Below are 24736 nucleotides of genomic sequence, written 5' to 3' on the forward strand. Positions count from 1 at the left end.
GTTTCCCACATTGCCTATGGCTTTTCTGTCCACTCTCTTCCACCAACTCCTTTACTACTGTTTGCTCACGGCAGTCACAGTGTTAAGCACGAAGATGAAGACAAGCCTGCTCTCCTCCTCACTGCTCAGCAGGCAGCTTCCAAGCCTCAGTACGTGGCTGTATTTCTCCCACCTCATGCATGCTGGGAGCAGCAGGGATGCTGATCCTAACACACTGAACCCTGATGCACTCCTGCTTTGGCCCCATTAGGTTTCCTGCCCATTGTTCAACTCCTCCTTCTGTCTTTCAGTTTGCTGCTGTGCTTCATTTAGCTCATGAGCATGAGGTCTGCAGCTTTTCTCCTGCTGTTTGCTTATAAGGCTTTGAAAAGCTTTCTGAGAGGTGTCTTTTCCCCTAGATCAAATAACACACTAAAACAGCAACACTAAAAGCAAAACATTCAGCTCACTGCACAAAGCAAGTGCTCCCCAAAGTAAGCTTTTATGTTCAGCTTTGTTATGATCTATCATTCCTCAGATAGTTTTATGCAAAAGAGCAGAGCTCCATCCTCTTTCCATACTTAATTACCACATTTTTCCCTGAAAGGTAAACAGTCAAGTGGATGGACACGTTCCAAGTGACATTTTGTACATATAAGGACAGCTTATGTATTTTTCCTATTATTCTGTATTTAAAAATCACACCTCCAGACCCCAAAACAGGAACTGTACGCATGAGGTCATGAGGCATTTCTTTCATTTTTAATGGAATTTTGTACTGTTTGTGATACACAAAGGAACTGACACTTTCAGTGTTCACTGCAGTTCTCTCAGAGGTTCAATCTAAGTAAATGACATCACGTAGCCAAGTGAAATCAGGACAGTCACGTTGCAACTTCTGTTATGCAATACTTGACTACATCTATTCTGTAGAGGATTTTGCTTCAGGATGAATGAAATCACAAATCTACCAAAACTGTACCCCTTATGAATTAACTCCTTTTTAACCGTAGCTTATCATGACAACAATGAAAGACAAAAGACCTACCGAGCATCTGGCACTTCTGAAACGAACAGTAAACTCTGTAGTCATCTTGCTGAGATTCAATTCCTGTAGTCTAGACAATACTAAAAACAGAAGTTTAAGTTAGCTCTTGTCTGCAATCAAACTCAACTATCCAAGAATGCATTGTTTCCCGGAAAGGAGGCTCGGTTTTGCATAAAGTATTTCTTCAGTGACAATTACTATGCTAAAATGCAAACAAACAAACAAAAATCTTATTTACCATCAGCACCCAATTCACTTGTCATCTACAGAAGTGTTCTAAGTCTTCTGAAGAGCTAGATGATGGATAATCCAAATAAGAACATCGTGGAAATAGCCTACAGCTGAGAATGGTTTTTTACTACAGTAGGGGAAACAGTCACTTATGATGAAATATTTAATCAGATGTGCTGTGGTTTCTCATTTGTTTAAAAAAATAGAGTAAAATAAAAACCAAGTGAAGTGGAACACAGCAACTTTATAACAAAGAAATGAGGCAGGTATAGGGTGTTCTTCTTCTAATCATCTGTCATCATCACCACAGCCATGCTATTTGTACTGTCAGCTATAGCTTAGTCCCTAATTATTTCTCTCACAGAAACCTCAGGATTTGTTGCACAAATTTAAGTGTCTGAGGGTTTCACGATGCACGTTTCTGAACAAATCTATTGGTGCAAAACTGCACAGATCAACCTTAAGTGCTTTTCTCAGACAATTTCTTCCCTGTTCACAAAGCTATCTGGGAAGAAATAGAAGAAATACAGCAGACAGAACATTCCCATCTTCTGGGGCTCCAGCTGTTCAGTCTAACATGCAGATGAGGTTGAGTACACAGCTGTCCTTAAGGGAGAGTCCAAAGTAGAATACCAAGCAAGACGGTTTAAGATGTGCAACAAAACAAGCATTCGAGAGCTAAACTTGTCAGTCATCTTTAAGTAACTCAATTGAACTAAACAAGACAAAATTTTGCCAATAAAGGTAGTATTCTTTTTCCCCCTCTCTGCTGAATCATAAGATATCTGACAACTCAGATCGATACCCAGACTTTATGAATCAATACGAGAAATGGCAGCATCCACCGGGCTTAAAAGAAACATAAGCGCGCGCACACACACACACTCAACTGCAGACTAGACTGACACTGGAGAGGAAAACAAATGAAAAAACATTCCTCAATAAAATCCCCCAAACCCACAGGGCTTCCCAAACTTCCTAAACATTGAGATTTTTTTATTCAGTAAGTCTCAAAAAATACAATTTAGCCAGCATAATAGCTTTATTTTGCAAGTTATTATACACAATTCAGCAAAACCTCACAGGAGACTTACCACTTTTTGGCATTTCCTTAAATGAGAATCAAAGGTCTCCAATCAGTCCCCAAGGAAAGAGAAAACACTTTGCTGTTAACAGAAGTCATGTTAGCATTTAAAGTATCTAATTAGTTAAAGGCCACATCTCCATATGCAATTAGAAATAATTTAATAAAGTTTTAGCTTCTTTTGGTGTGACAAACTGCAAGATATCCTACAGCTAACAGGTAACAAAACCATGTTTTCCCAAGACACACAAAAAAAATGCAAATGGCACTGTCTCTACATTATTCCACACACCTTAAAAATGAACATCAGCAATTTATTGTTCCCATGTGTTCAAGTTGAATTCTACATCCTTCAGACATGTTATTGCTCTCTTTAAAAAGATTTCAATCAGAAAAAAAACCTTTTAACTTGCAGTATCTTGAGACACAGGTTCCTCCATGGTTCAAGTAATTTTTACACATGGTATATTATTTCTTACAATATCGCTGTTATCGGAAGCCTATGGCACATTGATTTTCAGGGTAAAAAAAAATTCTCCTGTGTTAAGCTGCTACAACATGGCACAGAGTCAGAAGTTAAAGGTGACTAAATATTTTGGTGCTTTTTGCTGGCTTATTTTGGGGCGCACATAAATAAAAGGCACAACTTTTCCCCTCTCTTCTCATTATTTATGTACTACAAAAGCCTAACTTTCCAGCACTGCTCCATGCCTGCTGGCCCAGTGCGAGAAAGATCCAAGTCAGCATCCAATGCTAGTAGCAGCTCTATTTACTTAACCAATGGCTTTAGTTTAGCATGCTACTTCTGAGGTGGCCACTGATGAGAGGCCAACAGTTTCCCTGGAAAAAGAAAATTACCAAGTGTTAAAAAAGAAAAGAAAAATAAGTTATTTATATTCATGTACATGTACATTTCCCAAATGTGTTCACAATGTTCAGAAAGTGCACATTTTGAAGTCTTGTTTCAGTACTATAAATGTCCACGACCTATTCATTACAGCAGCGCCACGCACAATGGCATTGTTAAGGAACTGTCACTGTTTCCATTATTGACTCTGTTTTGCAAGAATATAACGAACACACTGAAATTTGCTCTTAGCTAGAACTTAGCATTGATAATGTCTTCAGTGTGGTGTTTTAAATATCTGAATTCCTCTATGGTAATCAGAATCTGAAAAACAGACAGTTAGTGGTTTCACTTTTTGGCGCTCATTTTTGCACAGCAAGGATTTTCAAGAATAGAAACGAGCTGACAGCAAAGGAAGAGCCCTCAAGAATAACAGCTCCACAAACCATTTCCACACTGTTAAAAACCTAAACAAACAAACAAAAAAATAATGATTCGTGGATCCTCACATAATCAATTTTCATGATTTAACAACCAATAACACCAATGAAATTATCATACATAAAAACAGCTTAGGTCTTAACATCAGTGGTCTGACAAACGTATTTAAACAAGAATATTCAGAGTTAAGATTAGTACTAAATTTAGCTCCTAAACTTAGCTAAATTTAGATATGCTCAACTTGATACGTCTTTTTAGAAAGTCCAACTTCCAAAAAAGTCTGAAAAACAGTAGTTTCAAGTAAGTCTGGAGCGCTTAGGTATTGTGCCTAGATTTACTGTATGTATGACATGCTGACTGGACAAAACTGTTAAAAAGAAGCAGAAGTTGAAGCACTACCTCTGAAGGTTCTTGCTTTGGTTATCTTTAAAAACGTTTCAAACTGTTACAATAACAGTGCAAGTTCATTATAAAGCCACATGACTCCGTGTAGATGTTTTCTTGTAGACTGCTTTTTATTATGCCCACTGCCAGCAATGGACATTCTGCTTGGAAAATCCAACTCCTGCTGTAAAAGGTTTGGCTGAACCAAATGAAAAAAGTAATTCCAAGATCAGACTCAAATGGGAACACGTCATTTCATTTACGTCTTGTAAAGACGCCCTCTCCACCTACAGTCTTTATTAAACAAGGCACAAATAGGGAGTGGACGTTCCAGCAAAAAGTGATTGTCTGAATTTAACAGTCCACAGTAGTCTTCTAGTCCAGCACAATGAAACGTTTTTGCTGTCCAATTCTATGCCACATCTTCTAGATAATCTGCAACATCACTGAACTGAGAAATGGTATGGTCTTGTGTGATGTCTTCAAGCTAGAAAACAAATGAAATCACAAGCTCAGAAAGTATAGAAAAAAATAAGCATTATTTCACAAAATCCTTCACATCAGGCCCTTTCATTGGGACTTCAACTCATTCAGGAGGTGCATAGATAGATCTTGAAATAAAGGATAAGGTCCCTATGCTGGATACTGAACCAGGAGCAAATCTGTTTTATGTGTCTAGAAACAGTGAATTGTGCTACAAAACCACTTTGGTTTTTTTTGTTTGTTAAATCAGTATAGTACCTAACTTGACAGGAATGCTAAGTGTAAAAATACAGAACATAACAAATAACAAGACTAAGAAATAACTTAGGAACCCATGATAGCAGCACATTCCTTCACATAAAATGTAAAGAACAAATTTAAAAGAATCATACTTTATCACTGGCATTCAAGTCTTCTGTTTCCACAGAAATTTCATCTATTTCTTCACCAATACTGACATCACTTTTCTCTGAGCGATGGCTAGTACTAAGAAGAAAGAGAATGAGAACTTTCTTTTCAAACATCCAAGCACTGCATTTACATTCATAGCAAGTTAAATATGAAGTTAATTAAAAACCCATAATAACTAAAGGCCTTCTACCTAGAAGGAGCTATGATAAATACTAGCTTTTGCCTCAGTTCTACAGTTTACAATACTAATATCTTGATTGAAAGGATGAAGCTCTTAAATATTACTGATTACTCATTATTCTAAGTGCATTGTTTAGGAAAACAAAAACTTCAGTTAATAAGCAACTTAAAGTTAGAGAGTACCTTAAAGTTAACATCAGGCCTTTAAGTAACTCATTAAGACCTACACCAAACCAATGCATTTTGCTTTTTATTTTCTCCTCCTTAAAAAGATTTCTAACTATATTTATTAACAAATTGAAGTTTAGAGGAGATCAGAGATACTGGCAAGGTCCAGCAATAGCAACTAGCTGGAATATGAGTTAATCTAAGTACGTCAATGGATACCTTTATAATGTATGAAATACTGTGCTCCTGTAATATCACCTCTCTCTTACCTGTTGAAGTCGTCAGCGTACTCATCATCATCTCCATTTCCTAAACAATTTTTAAAAGGTATTAATAAAAAGAACTTTATTTTTCAGGAAATGCAAATGAAGAGTCAAAACTCATCTGGTTATTAAAAAAAAAAGCATTCGAAACTTTTGTTCTCTTAGGAACCTAGACAACAACATACATCACCTGATATTAGAAAAGTACGAATGGAATAAATCAAATTTTTGCTGCATGCATAAAATACTGATCTGCATACTAAACTCAAAAGTTTTCACTTCTCTGTATTTCTTCTGATCTAATCTTACTCCTAACTCCAGTAGGTGTCACAATGTTTTCCAACAAAATAACAGAAGATGAAGATCCTCTTTCAACACGTATATTTCATTTTCTCAGATTCCTCTAGGAAGCTGGGCCAGAGCTTTGAGTTGAAAATGTCAAAGCTTAATCATGCTTAGTTGTTACTTACCTAATTCTAAAGATCCCAGTTTTGCATTCACCAACCGCAGGTCTTTCAAAACAGAATTTCTATTCAAATCTGTAGGAAAATCAAACCATAACAGAAATTTGGTTTGTGACTACAATAAGTTTCCACTTGGACAATCTATAATAACCATTATTTTACAGTAATTTTATATAATTTTACAATACATCATGGTAGTATTACATTCAACTTTTAGGTCTGAACTGTGCTAACATTTAAAGACATGAACAACAACAGACAGTCTCCAAGCATTCAAGATTCTTTTGCAAATCTCCCTAAAAATTTCTACAGAATTCATGTGAATAACATAGTAAAAAGTAGAAAATGAGCAGTAGGATTTTAAACACTTGTAAACTGCTTCACACAGAAAATGGAAGTAGGTATTTCATGCTCCAAAATACAAGATGTGTCAATGTGCCATAATCTAGCAAAAAACAGTATGCTATCACTCAGTAATGAGCATTAAAAAAAGCACATTCCAAACAGATGGGGGCCACATACAGGCAACTTATATCATACTTATATCTGAATACACAGACTATTCATTATGTTATGGGAAATATTTCCATAACACAAAAAGATGTGAAAACTTACCATCCGGCTCCTTTAGTGAAGGTGCACCAGTCAGAGAACTTAACCCACTTTTCAGAGGTGGTGCATCAGAAAGGGATGCTAGACCTCCAGCTTTATTGGAATCAGTTTTCCTAAAACAAACCAAAGTATTCCACAGAGCTGTAAAATGCATATAAGTGACTTTATTTTCTGTTATTTATTCAGTTGCAATAAAATTAGAGCAGCCATATGGACAGCAAAAAGAACAAAGGAGAAAGACTCTCCATTCTGCAGTCTAAGAACAGTAGTTAGCTAGCACAAGTGTCAAGCAAGACATTCACCAAGGTCACTTTCTTGTCTATACAAAGGCTTCTCTCTGACTTCTTTCTCCAACAGAACTCCCACGCCTTCTTTAGCATCATCGTTTTTAACAAAGGTTTTTTTATTATACACATGTATAAACAAAGTCATAAGAAGAAAGATTCAGGTATATGCAGACACAAGTCAGGATTTAAGTCAGCTTAGCTTAGTTTACAATCAAAAGATTAGGTCTGATGAAACTATTAATTCCCAAGAGCACTCAGCCCAACAGAAGGGAAACTTCTCAGTTATAGCAAAATAGATCTCACCACCATCAGGTGAAGTTCACTTGGCTACTACTTATTCTGCTCAATAATTGAAATATCAAGTTCAAATTGAAAAAAAAAATTGCAAAAAAAGAATAAAGAAACCCTTATTAAAAAAGAGAGCATGATTTTCACATTTGATATGGCTGGACCTGTCCATTATTCTGATTGCATTCCTATTAACATTGAACAATATCATCTGAATTGTTCATTATATCTAGGCCATCAAAATACCGTGTAATTTAACACCTAAATTTTGAACAGTGGGTCAGAGATCTTGGGCAAGCGAGAGCTTGGGCCAATCCTTAATCAACCCTTACTAACTGCTTTCCCCCTTCCTTCTACAAAGAATCCTTCTTCCGGGGGCAAAAGAACTTATGGTTTTTGTGAGCCAAGTAATGCTGCTGTCCATCCACACCATTCTTTCAGATTCAGGTGCACCAGCACAACACAAACAGATTTATTTCATCTGAAAAATCTAGTCATTTTTCTTTAGCTCTAAAGGAGATGCCAGGACACTAAAAGCAACAGGCTCAAAAAGAACAGCTCTGTTACAGTTAGTCATTAACTCATTTACTACTATTTACATATTTAACAGGCTTTATTGTGGAACATTAGTATCATAACTAAATCACAGTAATTTTATGAGGTACAAATCCACTAGTTGGTAGACTGTGACTTTACTACTTTTCCTAAAGGGAGTTTATCCACTAAGAAAATCCTCATTAGATTTTCAATATTCCAACTTATCATTTAAGCCTACTTCATGGCATCGCAACCACGTGTGACGATGGTTAGATTTTGGTTAACAGCTACTTGACACTCTTGAATAAGGAAGAGTAAATGCACCTATAATTCCAATAACAAAAAGGAAAAGTGAACTCATACGGTAGGAAAATTTGTAACATATAATATTTCCCACAGAAAAATCACCGCCTTTCGAGAAAAAAAAACTGTTCTTTATATATATCCAACGAAAAACAAATAATAAACAATCTTTTTCTTAGAGTTCAGTAACTTGTTAGAAAGAAACAGCAAAAGAACACCATGAAATGATGTTCCACCTTTTCTCAGTAGAGTTAAACAAAGCTCCAAGATAACCACAAATCTGAGAAGAATGTCCAAAGATAGGTTGTACAGTTTTGTAACAAAACTACTGTACAATTCAATCACTGAAAAATACCATTTGAAGCAAGAACCAGTGATCAGATCTGGCCACAGAAAAAAACAACAACTTGCTGAAAACAGAACTGCACACAAAAAGTATTGCGGTGTGAAGAGGAAACCCTCAGTGGTGAGGAAGTGTTACTTATGCTTATAGCTAACATATTTGCTAGATATTTTGTATTCCTTACAAAGTTATACAAATATCTAAAGCACCACCCTTCTCATTTTTCACTTCTTTTAGTGTTGGTCACAACTGCAGCTCTGCTGCAACAAGAAACACTGGTGCCTGTAACTCACACACGTTCATTCCACAAAAGAACACACTGGGGACATTATATGGCATAACTGATGCACCTCAGAGCAACACAGGTTTTTCCTCTCTGGTACATTCAAGAGATCAGAGACATGCATTTCAGAAATGAAATAGTTATCTTGTGTTTACAAAGGGTGAGCAATCAAATGTCAGCTACCTCCTGAAGGTGTGCAAGCATACTGAGCGCAAAAGAAGCCTATGTCTCTCCACACCACTTACCAGCCATAAGTTCTTTCTGGTTTGGGTATAGGATCATCAAAAAAAGAATCTCCCTCTATATCATCTTCATCCACATCTAGATCACTTTTTTCTTTGGTATTTAAGTCTTTGTTTTGCAACTGAGGATCTAGTTTTGTTTCATTAGGCAGAAAATGAATGCTTCTTTTGCTGGCTTCCCCTGATGAGACACTCGTATCACTTTGAGTAGCTTCAGTAACCTTGAAAGATAAAGAAAACAGGCCTCACAGAAAGAAAAGGTAATTTCTCTTCAAGAAAGCCCCTATAAGCTGTTTTTATTTCTTAAAACACTGTAAGCAGTAGTATACGCAGATCATGATATTAACCAAACACTACTTTTTTAAAAGTTCTCTAGATGTTATTAGTACTTCTCTGTACTCATCAGAAATCATACAACAGAAAAAAGTTATTTTTAAATCACCTTAGAAAATGTCTTTATTGTTAGTGTTTGTTAAAAAAAGTTTGTCCTATCCTTTGCATGGTTTTTCATCTAGATGAACTCTTCTAAAAGAGCATTCCTTTTTGAAAGATGATCATCAAATGAAGAAATCTACATACATGCTACTTCTTAAATTCTAGCTTTGAATACATTTTTAAAGCATGTGACATGATTGTTTTTAGTGTTACTTTGCAACTCCTCTATAAACAACTTCTTATGAATTAAAGTCATCAGTTCCAAAATAAATCAGTTTAAACTCATGTAAATGACACCATCTTAAAAAGAAAAGAAAAGAAAAAGAAAAAGAAAAAGAAAAAGAAAAAGAAAAGGAAAAAGAAAAGGAAAAAGAAAAGGAAAAAGAAAAGGAAAAAGAAAAGGAAAAAGAAAAGGAAAAAGAAAAGGAAAAAGAAAAGGAAAAAGAAAAGGAAAAAGAAAAGGAAAAAGAAAAGGAAAAAGAAAAGGAAAAAGAAAAGGAAAAAGAAAAGGAAAAAGAAAAGGAAAAAGAAAAGGAAAAAGAAAAGGAAAAAGAAAAGGAAAAAGAAAAGGAAAAAGAAAAGGAAAAAGAAAAGGAAAAAGAAAAGGAAAAAGAAAAGGAAAAAGAAAAGGAAAAAGAAAAGGAAAAAGAAAAGGAAAAGAAAAGGAAAAAGAAAAGGAAAAGAAAAGGAAAAGAAAAGGAAAAGAAAAGGAAAAGAAAAGAAAAGGAAAAGAAAAGGAAAAGAAAAGGAAATACTTTTAACCTAGCTTCAAAATATTTACAGCTTCAAGCAAAAGAAAGCTTGCCCCATATTGTAATCTCACTAAGAGACTACAAATGTGAATTGCGAAGTTGAAATGGCTTGGAACATAACAAGCCACAGAGGTTCACATCCTCACTCTCAATTTTCAGTGATAGACCTGCTGACTTGAGAATGTCTCTAAACCAAGCTGAAAACTACACCAAATGGCAATCTGTGAAGTAATACTATGTTCCGAGCAGCAAATGTAACATGACCGCAGATAATTAGTATTTGAAGAGGAAAGAGAGTAAAGACTAAAATGTTACAAACAAGGTATCTAAGAATAGGTAACTTCCAGTCTTCTAATCATGCTCATGGCTCAGTTCTATAAATACACATGCTTTTAAGGACTGCTCTATATATAGTACCATCAGGTAATACATATCAAGTCCTATCTTTGCAAAACCTTGTGGACCAGTGATCAACATTTAAATTTATGTAGATATCATCCTGGTGTAACAAAATGAAAATGAAAGCAATGAGAAGATCTATTTATTTTACAAACTCTACACACCAACAATAGCAACAATTTCAAAGCAAAACCAATAATGTTGTTTGTTCCAAATAAGCAGCATACAGGCTGCGCTGACCAAAGGTGGTTTTGTGGGATGTTTTTGTTTTGATTTTGTTTAAAAACCACCCATTACCTTTCACTTAAAAGGCTAAAGTATGGTTTTTCAAATCATAGGCCACAAAACTTTAAAGAAGTCGTTTTCTCTCAGTCACAGAACTACATTCAATTGGTGGCAGTAACTCTGTTCTTTCAGGGCAAGAAAATTACCTGTAAGTGGCAGTTTCAATAATTTTCTAATTCTCTGCTCTCAAGGAACAGAACTGCTGAAAATTAAGATCGTAGTGATATCCTGACCAGAGTAAAAGGGACATTACAGGCACTCTTCGCTTCTCTCCCTCATCCTGAGGGAATGAGCTGCCACTGTCTTACGTGAGACATTGGAAGCTTAACAGTTGGTGTTTGCTTGAGTTCACCTATCCAAAAGCTTTGCTTAAGTGAAATAACCACTTCAAATTGTAGTGATAGCCTAGGCATGGCTAACAGTTCAATGAGTAATGTGTCTGCCTTGGGTTGCAAGTCTAATGTTGTTAATAAGGTAAGTCAGTGTGGATTCACACTTGCACTTAAATGTCACTCTTGCTGCTGCCAAAAGCTGCAGTCTTGACAGATCCTGTACGATCCCTATTGATACCTATCGATTGCTGAGTCATGGTACAAGCCAATTCAGCTCAAATTTCCAGAGAACTTCCATTCATAACTCAAAACACATTTTTTTTTAAATCATCTTAATTTTCTACTTTAAAAAAAACTTAAGATTTTATACTTTGTGCTTGTCTCCTTCCATCTACCCCTAACTAATGCGTGTCAGGCTGGCTAGCTGCAACTACTACCAAATAGGTACGAGTTAACAACTGCATTGCAAAAATCTCCATCTAGGACAAACAAATGAATAAAACTCATTCTACACATCAGGTCAGATCAGCCCTGAGATATCTGTGTGCACACATACACGCACAAATTGAAGGTGAAAGGTGGTATATGCAAGGCAGTATGGATTACTTATGACTTGTAATCTCATCTTCAATAATACTTCTTGGCTAATCTAACATCAACCTAAGAAAGAAGTAGGAGTTCAGTAACACTTTTGCTTCATACCTAACACTGATACTTAAATCAACATTTGGATTTTTTTTTCCCCTAAGCTTGGGCCAAGCAAGAATCATCTTCTAAAGCAAAAATGAAATGGTTAGAATTACACTGAAAGGTCAATTACAGAAATACTAGCTGTTTAAGAAACAAATCAACAAACAGCAATTAAAGTGACTTAGTCTTGAAATGAAGCTTGCTTTTCTAACTGTATTGTTCTCAGGTTTTGCATGGCATGCAGCAAAAGAAATGGAATAAAACAAAGCAGACCCACACTGTTTTTTCTTTTTATCTTTATCACTCCCCTCTTCCAAATAGATCAAATAATAACAACACCTGCTCAGTGTTATATTTCTCAGCTTTCAGTAACATGTTAGAAAGCTTCTAAGTTGCTTCCAGTAATCTTGAAAAAAATAAAATGAAAGCTTCAAACTTGTAACATGCTCAAATTACATCAATTAACAAACTTGAGTCTTTTTTTTTTGTTGTTGTTGGATAGTTGGTATAAACAAGTGATTGTGCCCCTATCAGTGCCATACATTTTTCCATAAGTTCATGACCTACTGACCTGTTCCAGGCAAATGTAATGAAAGATAAAAGTCTGCAAGATATTAGTTCAGCGTTAATAGGAAGAGATAAAAGAGAAAGCAACAGGCCCCAAGGGAAAGACAGTTGTATCTTTATCAGTTCCAAACAGCAATCAACCAACTGACCAAGAAGCAGACAAGTAGCCCCACAGCATCTCACAGACATTCATTGGCCGTAAAGTGCCCAGTCAGATAGGTACAGGACTTACCACAAAATAGCCACATTCTCAGAACATGGAAAGGACAATGAAGTACTAATGAACAGAGCCTACTCTGTAAGAATCCCGATCACCTCTTGTTGCTGCTCAGATACTAGCTGTCAGTGTGTAGTATAGGGCCACAAAAACGATCCAAAGGTTGGAACACCTCCCCTACACACTAAGAGAGCTGGGGCTGTTCAGTCCGGAGAAAAGAAGGCTTTGGAGAGACCTGATGGCAGCCTGTCAGTACCTAGAGGTGGGAGGTGGGCTCTAAGAAAGAAGGGTACAGACTTTAGCAAGGTCTGCTGTGATAGGATAAGGGGAAACAGTTTCAAACTAAAAGATGGGAGATTTAGGTTGGATATAAGGAAGAAGTTATTTTGCCATAAAGGTGGTGAGGGATTGGAACAGTTTGCCCAGAGAGGTGGTGGAAACCCTGTTCCTAGAGATACTCAAGGCAAGGCTGGATCAGGCCCTAGGCAATCTTATCTACCTGTGGCGTCCCTGTTCACTGCAGGGGAGTTGGACTAGATGACCATTAAGGGTCCCTTCCAACACAGAAGGTTCTATATTCTTTCTTCCTGTAAAGGAAGGCATAAAACACAGGCTAGCAAATTCTCTGAGCAGGCATTTTATCTGCTCAGACTTTTAATCCAAACACATCTTCCACTTACAAAACCCTTTATAACTTGGAATCTGAGCATACAGATAAAGTAGCAATAATACAGAGGAATGAAAGAAAACTGCTGATTATCTAAGTAAATGCCATTGTACCACAGGAGTCCACTGTTTTGCTTCTCCTGTATACCTTTTCATTACATACAAACCATCTTACCTTACTCGGTATGGGGTGTGTACTTGATCTTCCATCAGACGATTTTGACGTGGAGCATAGGCCATCACTTAGAACTGGGGCAACCTAAAATGTTCCACATAAATACTTATTAGAAGTACATTGAATCATGTCATAATATCATCCAACAGAAACAAGACTACTGTGCCTGCTCACACTGTATGCAAGCTGTGACAATATGCTGATGCGTTAGGAAGACTATGACAACCACTTCTGAATTTGTTGGTGGACCAACTGTATCTTGGGTGCAGAGGATTTTCTTTCAAACCACAATCACAACAGACACTAATAAAATGCTATTGGTTGGATTTCATTAATTTAATTAACAACTACTATATACTCCATTAAAATAGCATTCTCATTGCCTTGAGGTATTTCAATACTTTCGTATATTTAGCTTTTTAAAATATTTGTTTTAAGAACAGCTATGAAGCTTTTAAAAAGACAATTCTAGTTTTACTAAGACCTGAAAAATCTAGAAGCACAGAGATACAACAGATAATCGTTAAAGTTGTTAACTAATCACACTAGAAATTAGAAAAAAAAATGGCAGAGCGCTGTGTGTCATCTTTCTGGGTTCACCCTATGCTAGTATGTTGTGGCAGGATAGAAGTTAAAGGGTAGCATGAAAAGTAACTTTCAGAATTGTTTTCTGATGAATTATGTTGGAAGCTTTTCCTATCACACTAACTTAAAAGGCTCCAAATAATTTAAGTGTTTTTCAGTTCATTTCTCATCACTGAAATAAAAATAAAGGATTATGAAGAAAGAAATTACATTAACTGCACTTACTTCTTCATTGCCTGATATCTTTTTCTGCTGACATTTTCTAACAACCTCCAACAATAGGGGACCACCTGCAGTACCTTCTTCTGTAATTCCCAAATCTTGAGCTAAGTTTTCTCGATCATCCAGGCCATTTAGCTGTGAGGAAAAAAAATATATCAAAAAAGAAATCAGAACACAGAAGAAACCGTCAGGAAACAGTATATATTTTGTAAAAAATCCTAAGGCTTGTTGGTCTTATTTAATAGAGCAATAATCTGACTAACCAGTGATTATTGAAGACTTCCTATTGCATTGCAAGTCCTAACAGTTATGACATCATTTACTTCTGATCTGCACATGAATGTAATCACTGATCACCCAAAGTTGTTTGAAATACAAGAACACTAGCCAAGCACACCAAAACATGGAGGATAAAAAGACAGGGCTCAGACTGGGACTAGTACAGGAAAATAGAGTTAAATCTTTCAGCATGATTCACAGCAATCTCGGTCAACTTTTGAAACCTCGGCCAAGTTCCACATGTGCACTGCAGTAGATGGCTTTTAGAAAGAAGAGGCTTTTACTGGAAAAAGGTAGTGCTCCAAAGAGCACTGGATGCCTTTGTGCTGCAAATAAAACACTCCTCCCAAAAACAGTTAGCAACACAGGAGAACACATGACTGTTTCTGTTCAGTAGTATAAATCCAAATCTTAGCACAGATGTCTCCTAATGCAATAAATGTAGACAAGGATATTTGATAAAGAAAAACAGTGTATGTGATTTAGCATGATTAAGTCCCTAAAAAGAAACATGGAGTTCTGAGAAACAGCGAAATATCATTTGCACAGCCTCAGTTTTGAGCTGTTCTAATCTTTGCTCAAAGTATTTCCCTGCTCATTTTTGCAGAAACAATAAAATCAATATCTAATCCAAGTGAAGAAAAAGAAAATTACTATTTAAATAAGAATAGTTTTTTTAAAACAAATTAAAAAGAGATAGTAAGAATAGAAATGAAATGAAAAGAGAAATTCATCATTAAATGGAACCATTTCAATCCCAAAATTTATTATGAAAATGTTTATGTCACAAAGAGACAAAGAAACTGGTTTGACAGAAAAGCTACCTCAGTAGCAAAAACCTGAAAGCAGCTACTTTGATGCCAAAGTCCTTTGTTTCTCTGAAATTTTTGTCAGACTAGACATCTACTTGATTTTAATTTTCACATACAATTAAGTTCACAATGTCATGGTAAGATTATAGAAATATTCTCTCGTGTATACTCTCCCATCGTTTCCCAAGATGAATTGGTTAATTGAAATTTAACACATCAAGCATTGACTTTTGAAAGGGAATAATCATTCATATAAGCACGTTTAAACCTGTCTTTATGGCAGAGCATATCTTTTACATGTGAAATAGTAAATAAATAAATAAATAAATAAACACAAGCAACTGGCACACACTCCAAAGGATCAGCATAATACAGAAGCAAAAAACAGTATATCTTACTGTGCTTGATTCAGGCTGAAAAACAGCCAGCGTAAAATCAAGATTGAAAAATCGTAGAAATTCTGCAACAAGACCCGCCACCAAACGACCTAGAACATAAATAAAACATTAAAAAATGTAAACATTAAGTAGAAATAGACCAGACACACAATTCTTACTTCAAAGTTATAATACATATGTGGCTTCAAAATGAACAACTACACTGAATCAACACTTCTACAAACATCATTTAGACATTCAAACTACCATCCCACATGCAAGTCCACATCATATCCAATTCATATTTGTGTACCAGTTCCCTAATTTCTAACTCAGCCATTTTAACCAGATTATTTAAAGTCAGCAATAGTGCAAGGGAAAAAGGAATTGCGTCCAAAATTCAATTTTAAAGATTGGGGTTTCTCTTTGTTCTGGCTTTGCTTTCATCTGTTCTGATCTTTTAAAAACATGACTTAGGCATTTTTCTTATGTGCGTTCACTACTGTACCTCTACAATCTGTTTTCACTGGTAACTGCCTAGACTGGCTTTACTTATCATGAAATACTAACTAAACATGCTAGTCACCTCAGTTAAAAATTGAACTTCAGCAACATTAGCTTTAAAAATTCTAGATTGTACCCTATTCCAAAGCCAGTCGTAATAACTACATTTATTTGATGGGAATAAAAGCATACTTTATGTCATGGAAGATTCAATCCTTTATTTGTTTTTCTTTTAATTTTGAGACGTGGTAACCAGAACTTACCATCTTTTGTACTCAAAAAATTTTTCAAGCTTTCATTTACCAGAGGTGCTTTGTTCTGTCAAAAAGCAAAAAGCAAATGTTAACTAACATCATCCTTGCACTAGTAAGTAGTTAAGAAAAAATAGTAAAAAAAAATCACAACAAATTGGTGTTTTGGTGTACAGTCCTACATACAGCAGATGGTACGTGTGATTCCCTTCTCTAAATTCCACTTTTGTATTGATTCTACCATCTGCAAAAGCTATAAAGCTGTTGTCTCAGTATTTCTTTATAAAAGCTAAAGAGCTGGAAGAACTACCTTGACATTATAAATAGCATACTGATTTTTGTTTATTTGATAATTAAAATGGTATGTTAATCAATTAACTTCTCAAGATGTTCCTTTAATATAATGTCAAATTTCAAGAAATTTGGTCACACTTAAAAAATATTTATTCACAAATCATTTAGACCAAGGATGCTGGTTAGCAGTTCAGAAATCAGCGTTATTTTTTATTATTATTAATTAAAGGACCTTTCAACACATTGTGAAAATGTTCTTTTCCATTGATAGATTTGTCCTCAACTGTGATTTTTAAGCAAAGAGAAATCAATTTGCTGTGTTTAGATAAGGCAAAATTGTTCAGGAATGTTTCAAATGAAATTCTGAATGCCATTCTTAATATATGAAAACACTGTGGATAGGAACCTAACTAAATGTAAGGAAAGGGTCTGTTAGAGGCAGCACTTAGTAACAGTGATAGTTAACATACACATGAAAGCCCCTCACCAATATTTAAAACAACCAAACCAAAACAACTTTCCTAATATTTAGGAATTCAGAATAGAGATAAGCATTAATATACTTTCAGTGTCTGGAGCGTAAAATTAAAAACTCATGATAATTTTAAAGGTTTTGAAAAGGAGTGAGCTGAGATGAATTGTAGCAAGTCTCTCTCTTCAGCCCCACTGCTCTTCAGACAGTCAGGGAGGGTTTTGGGCTTTTTTTAGGGATACTCCACATTATACTGCAACTTGCCACAAGAAATGGCACTATAGCACTCTTCCATTATTTCTTCCTCAGCGATCTTATGTAACATTTTTGACATACGGAGTCTCGTGCCATAGAATAATTACTGATACTTCCCATTTTCACCAGTGTCACAATAACATCTAATGCAGTTGTATGTTTTTTCCAGAAAGAGCACAACCAACAAACCAGCAGAGGAAAGGGACATCCTTCATTTTCAAAATGGAGAGCGTGGACATACAGCATCTGCACCCTCTCCTCTCTAGGTCTAGAGAATGAACACACACAGGAAACAAGGCAGCACTGGCAGTAAAAGGGGCCACAAAACTTCTCAAAACAGACCACTGTAATACTTTACATTTCCAAAAGACTTTTTCTGATTGGATAAAATCTTCAGCAGTCGATCAGTCATTTTTTAAAGTAATATTTGGCAGAAAAGATATTTAGTTCCTCTAGGCAAATGGAGCTGAGCAACATAAAAGCTGCACTGATAAACAGTTTCCTTTAAGGCTACAGTTTTACAGAAAAAGCTACATGACACTTGGAATTCCTAAATACTGGAAAGACGATCTTTTCAGGCTTTTTTTTTAAGCTCTTATGCAGTGATACGTAATTCTCTCTTGTTACACTTCACAAATACAAAGTATTGAAGTAATTATTTTTAATCATACAGGAGGAACTGTCAGAAAGTCAGAACTGAAACACTTAACATTCTCTTACCTCTACTTTCTCTTGTTCTTCTAATGCCAAAAAAACAGCTGCTCGCAACTCTGCCTGCCAACATAAAAAAGATCAACGGCATTTCTAGAAGCGCTGTTTTACCTATGCAAATAGAATGCTAAGAGCCAGAAAGTATCTTAACATCTATTTGTTTCTCCTCGAGCAACTTGGCATCAATTGTAAACTACATCAGCACAATTAAGACATTTAGGATTACAAGCAACGTGACTTGACGGTGAGAAAGCTTGCAGAGAAGCAATGGGGCCGGAGACTTCCCAAAGACTTCCCAAATTCTTCATCCTCAAGAAGATCCTAACACACATCACCTCCTATTTGTTTCCCTTGAGAGTCAGAAACCCAGCTTTTGGGGGAAGCTTTGAAACACCTACCCTCAATTTACAATTCTTTCAGGAAACACAGACGCATAGCTTACTATTAGGCTTTCTTCAAAGTTTGTGCTAAGTTATACAAATTCCTATGACTTCTTGTCAGATCACACAAAGCAACAGAAATTCTCAAGGAAAAGAAAGCCTGACTCCAGTCATTTGAACATACCAAATGAACAACATGCATTACATTTGACAAAGTAGTCTGATTAAGAGTTAATTACAGTGGAAAACACTTTGAAGTGGCCAGGAGGTAAACCGTGCCAAGCAACTGTGCGACCATAAAAGATGCTGCTACTCTGCATGCCATTTTCCTCAAGAGCAAAGGAGAAAAAGGTTTTCAAAGATCAATTCGTATACCTAAAATTAAACACAGTTTGAAGAGTGGCTGGATTTCCTCATGTATGTTAGCAAAGCAAAAAAAGCAGGTTAAAAGTAACCCTCTTGGGATACCTTTCTAAAAGAAAAAAAGTCATGCAAAAAATTTAAGAAGGGTTCTCATAAGAAAAAGAACAGGAGGTCTACCAGTTGTATGCAGTGCTCACTTAGACAGCTATCCCATTTCTTCAGGGTGTTTTCCATTGTTGCCCAAGAAACACTTTATTCACAGTAGCAGTGAAGTAGAACAAAGCCGAGTCTTGAACTTCCTCACCCTTTTCCTTTCCAAGCCTTCGATAAAACAGTGTTATGCTGTAAGCTGTACCAGGATTACGGTCTGTAAGTCAGATCTTGACAGCTACAGTGACTGCAAATCTATCATCCTGGAATCCACTGAAGCCATAGGCTTCTTTTCCATCCTGTGTGCACCAAGTTTTAGTAGACATCTCTACAAACTTTAAGTAGACAAGAGCTCATATCAATGACAAAGCAATTAAATGGCACTGAACTTAGCTAAAGTAAGGCTGACATCATATATGACAACTGCTGCCTGTAAGCAGCTGGGAAACGCATGGGTCAGTGTTTCAAAATCAAAGTTAATTTCCCCTTTTCCTACCATTAACAACTCAACAGACATCGCCTCTTACTAATTGCTGTTGCAACGTAAAAGCAGTGGTCCAGGAAAACATCCTTCCTGTACTGGACTGTACTCCTCTTCAGAGTCTAGCTAAGTTAATCCTGTTCCAAGCAGCGAATCTTACACATGTATCTGAAGGATCATAGAGGAAAACTTCTCTTAGGGTCTGCAGTTCCCAGACAGAAGACAGTTCTTACTACCTCAAGAGCTCCCCAAATAAACAAACACATTTTTAGATAGCTTGTCTAAAACGTTCATCTGATTTGGAAGTACTCTGAAAAAAAAGTAAGATAGCGATCACCTATCTCAACAATAATCTGAACCAGTGCACTTGTAAAAGCCACCCACGACAGCTTACGCACCAAATACTGGATGAAAAGGCTGCAGTAGATTGTCCAGGACTGAGGAATGCCACAGGTCTCCCTTGCATCTCAGACTGCCAACACCCATTTGAAGCTTTTAAATATCTCCCACTTGTGGATTCCAACATGTAGGTACATGGCATGTCTCTACAGTGTTTTACTATATGAAATAGAAGCACATAAGCATAGAGAGACCCAGGTAACTTGCTAGTAAGCAAGCAAACACAGCATCAAGCTGTCTAACCACCAGTGTCTAACCCCAGGCTTAAAAGCTACAAGCACCAGGCTAACAGCCTGCATCCAAAACTGGTACCAAACTGGAGACTGCAGCTTCATTACCTCTGTCCTGTCACTCCCCATATGCAAAGTTAGCATCCCTAAGCAGAACCATTAATTTTCATGCTCATTCCTCAATCATTTAAGCAGAAAACACTTCGCCATAGCAGCCTTCATTGGCTAAGTCATTAAACTTGCTGTCATTAAATTAAAAAGATGAAGAATGATGGAAAAAGATGGAGTACCCATACCATAGAGGAAGCAATAGCTACTTAAAAGCCATAAATTTCAAATGCCTGCAGCTGCATTTATTATGCGCTGTGTACGTCACAGGCAGATCTGCACTCCTATTCCTGAAGGTAGGATACAACCATAGCATTAGGAGGACCATACTGACATTTAAAAATTGAATTTCCTTTTATATTAAGTCATTACAAATGGTCATATTTCATTTGACTTAAAAAATAAGAAAGAGATGTTAGGTAAGAAAAAATAATGTTTCCCCTTGATTTGAAAAAAAAAATGACTTGATTTTCTAATATGGAATTCTTGAAAAGGACAAAACAGAGGGTGATTACACTGTAGTGAGCAGCAAATTGACCACGACAGCTAACAATCCAGAAATACTTTAAAGCATTATGCACTAAAATAAATGGGAGATGGGAAAACAAATATGATAATTTAACTGACCTACACATGAGCAGTTAACACATTATTTAAAAAAAAATATATAGTATTTTTACTTCATCTCACAACACATTATCAGCCAGCACCGCAGCCATGCAGGGTTTGAATCAAATCAGCAAGAACAGCTTCAGCTGGCCAAAGCATTACTAGCCACGTGACATTCATAATGCTTTCATTCCTCAGATGTGGAGAAACAGCAAGCTCCAAGGATGCTGTAAAATTTCAGGCAGCATAAACTTTATTTTTTTCCCCAGAAGGAAAGATACAAATCAAACAAAATAACGAAGCAATATATAATGAAGGCGCAGTGGTTCTTTTTCCATATATCACAGCCCAATGAAAGATGTCCCTATTCATGGCTGGGGTGTTAGACTACATTAGGTCCCTTCCAACCCAAACCATTTTATGATTTTATAGCAGCTTCTCTATGAGAATGATCACATGCTCTTCAAGACAGACGATCATCTGTATTTATACAGCATGCCTTACATGTATAGCATCAGTGATTATTTTTACTAAAGCACAAATATTTAGAATTTTGTTTACAGAACTCACTAGGAAGCAGTTTTATCCATCAGTTTCATTCCAATCCTTAATAACTCCCATACATGTAACAAATATACACAGATACTGCAGCCTAGGGAAAGGACAGGGAATTTTCAACTGTAAATGGCAAATACATTTGCTTACTTCCCAGTTTCCACAATATGACTTCATTAAATACTCCAATGCCCAAAACCTATGGCAAACAGATGAGTCTTAAACAGATTTTTGAGCTGTCATACAAGTAACGGATTTTCTCATTCAGCCAAATCATTTACATCTTTATTAGCAGACACCAATTATTAAACAGTGACTCCCAGTATCAAAAAGTTCCCATTTCTGTAAGTGGTTTGCTAGTTTAAGGATAACATACACCATGTTAGATACTGAGCACTTTTGGCATTATACAATCATGAAGACTACAACAAAAAAAAATGACATAAAACTCAGAACTGTTAACAGTATTTCAAAAGCTTTCATACTACACAAGGCAGGAATTAGGTCATGGCAAGCAGGTGAGCTATAGTGTTCTAATGTGCTTGTGCTTTTATTCCTCTTTAAGTTACTATGATTTTACTATCACTATACTTCTATTGATTAACACTACATAAGAGGTTAACAGGTGGACCAGAAGGCCTACTCTGACACCTAGCTAGAAGAACGTCACCCTACTCAAAACTCAGTTGCACGAGCTTGAACCCTTCATCTCCCTATGGAATTTAAATAAGGATTATGCATTTGAAATGCAAGAGCAATGTATCTGTAATAATGGTGCTTTGTTGAAAAGTATCACAAGTAGCCAATACTCACAGAGCTTCTAAGTACACACACAAGGATGTTCTCACTTCTATCAACTATTTCAGCTATTTGTATATTCCTGGAATACCAATAATGACCACCCCACTTGTTGAAATGCTCAAAGTAGAATTCTATGGATAAATGCCACCACTGGAAATCCAAGCTTCTTTTCTCCTTGAGCTTACAAGGAGATTCAACAGTTCTTATGCTTTGATATCTGCATGGCTCTTCACTGTATGCAACGGTTATTGCTGGAAGCTTTGAGTGTGAATCCACAGAACCCAATGCCATACCCTTGCTGACACAAGTCCAGGTTAAAGGCCTGGAAACCAATTACACTCCATTGCAACACACAGCGTTTTTTTAACACGGCATTAGTAGCAGACAGCATACCCAGACCCTTCTCAGGTTCAGCCAACCTCCAAGACATAGCTCTACCACCCCACACACCTATGTTTAAACAGAGTGCCCCGAGGACTGTGGCTTTGGATAACCAACGGGGTCTTTTCGCGTGGAAGTGGAAGGAAAGTCTGCTAACTCCGTCCAGCACGGCTCGGTAGGTTGGGCAGCAGCAGGAAAGCAGCGCGGGCGCTCCGGCGGCCACAAAACACGCGCTGCACGAGGGGGCACAGGCGCTGGGCCGCGCTCCGCCTCCCCGCCGAGCAGCCCGCCGGCCGGGCCCACAGCGAGCGCGCATCAGCTCCATCGCGAGAGGCGGGCGCTGGACACGGCTCCTCGGGCAGCTCCAACCCGAGCAGACTGGGGGCACCGCCGGGAAGGCGGGCGCCACCGCCAGGCTGTGTCAGCCGCCGCGGGCCTGTGCCGGCTGGAGGGGACGCAGCCCGCCGAGCACCCCCACGCCCCGCGCTGTAGCGGCAGCCGCCGGCACCAGCAGCGCAGCCCACGCACCGCCGTGAGAGCGCTGCACACCGAGGAGAGACCTTCTGCTCGCACCTTGATTTTATTGAGCACCCCGCTGCTCTCCAGCGTCTGCACCAGCAGGTCTCGCAGCTCTGTGTCCTCCTCTGTCGCCGCCGCCGCCATCTTGTTTCTCCCTGACAACCGCCCAAACCGCGCTAGCGGCGGGACGGGCCCGGCAGATTCGCCGCCGCCGCGGGAGGCGCTCACCCAGCGGCGGGTCCGAGGGCACGGGGCGCAGCGGAACGGCTGCCACCCCCAGCAGAGGTCCCGGAGAGACGCAGCGGAGCTTCGACCGCCCGGCTCCTCAGCGGCCGCAGCGCCTTGGAAACTGCGGCGGCGAACGCGCAGCGCGACCGCCGCCGGGAGCGGGGCGCGGGAAGTTCAAAGCGGTGGTGGCCGTTCAGCTCCGCGGGGAGGGCCGTGTCCGTACGCAGCCCCTCAGCCCCCGACCGGAGCGCAGAGGGCGGGCTGTGAAAGAGCGCGAGCCGCCCCTCCCGTTGCAGCTGCTGCCCGGCCGTGCCCTCAGCTCCCTCACGCCCGGAGCGAACACGCGCTCTCCAGAGCTGATCCCGCTTTAGCAGTAGCGAAAGCGCAGCTGCTGAGGGCAGGGCTTCGCCACCTGCAAGAAGCTCGGCGTGAAAGCGCTGAAAGTTGTCTAGAGAGCTCACTGAATAATAGTTTGATAATCTAATAACCGGTGCGTTAGGGGCATAGGGCGGCCGGGGAGATCCTAGCACCACGTTAACATCCTTGTAAGATGTGGTGCATAACACGCAGCCACGAGAGTTGATTTTGGAATTTATCTATTTATTCCCAGCCGAACTTCTTAATATTTAAAATAAATAATATTGAAAAAGATTGCAAATATTTAATTAAGAACTTCGGAAGCTACAACTACCCAGAGGATGTAAGAAAGCCCGCAGATGAAGTAAGGCTTTGTGGAAAGCCAACCCAATTCCAGAGGACATGCAGCAGGTGGTACTAATTCTGCAGCAATCCCCTAAGAAATACTGAGTTCCACCAAGGAGAGGTGCACTGCTGGGAGTCCTGCAGTTAAGAAGCACCGATCGTCTTTCACCTCAGCACAGAGTTAAATTCAAGTAAATCCACAACACTGCATTTTCATTTTTTAAGCAGATAGTAGTAGTTCAGTTCCAACTTCTCAAAGCCCTCTCAGAAGCAAGATCTAAGTGCAGAAACATAGTGCCTGCTGTTAGACCAACCATTTCATTCCCCTGTTAGAACTCCAGACCTAATAGAAAGATCTAAAAGGTGCTCAGGATCATTGTTTGCAAAAAATATTAAAATAGACAAAACTCAAATTATTCATATCATGTGCTTTGTGATAGCACAAAATTAATTAACTGAAGAAATATTACTTTCAGAGCACTTCTCGTGCCTCTTATTTCATTACGTTGGCCCATGACATCAGAGGTGAATGAGGAGAGGCTGAACATTCCCACCAGCATTCCATTACATGTTGTTGCCATGCAACAGATAGCAGCAGAGGGGCAGTCTGACAAAATGGCGTCTGACACAGAAGTGCATACGAAGCAAAGGTGTGGAACTGAATTCCTCCGT

General features: G+C 38.1%; 1 protein-coding gene across 1 annotated transcript; it reads right to left on the reverse strand.

Annotated features, from left to right (window-relative positions):
• Positions 1-2281: 2281 nt before the first annotated feature.
• Positions 2282-23290, reverse strand: FGFR1OP (FGFR1 oncogene partner). Its single transcript, XM_419609.8, has 12 exons — positions 23189-23290; positions 18168-18221; positions 16439-16493; positions 15693-15781; positions 14207-14338; positions 13397-13480; positions 8882-9099; positions 6599-6708; positions 5990-6058; positions 5526-5565; positions 4890-4983; positions 2282-4501 (listed from the first exon to the last, which is right to left on the reverse strand). The coding sequence occupies exons 1-12, from the start codon at positions 23276-23278 to the stop codon at positions 4427-4429; spliced, it is 1110 nt and encodes a 369-aa protein (XP_419609.1). The 5' UTR covers positions 23279-23290; the 3' UTR covers positions 2282-4426.
• Positions 23291-24736: the final 1446 nt, after the last annotated feature.

Source organism: Gallus gallus, chromosome 3 (assembly GCF_016699485.2).
Source record: "Gallus gallus isolate bGalGal1 chromosome 3, bGalGal1.mat.broiler.GRCg7b, whole genome shotgun sequence".
Classification (NCBI taxonomy): Eukaryota; Metazoa; Chordata; class Aves; order Galliformes; family Phasianidae; genus Gallus; species Gallus gallus.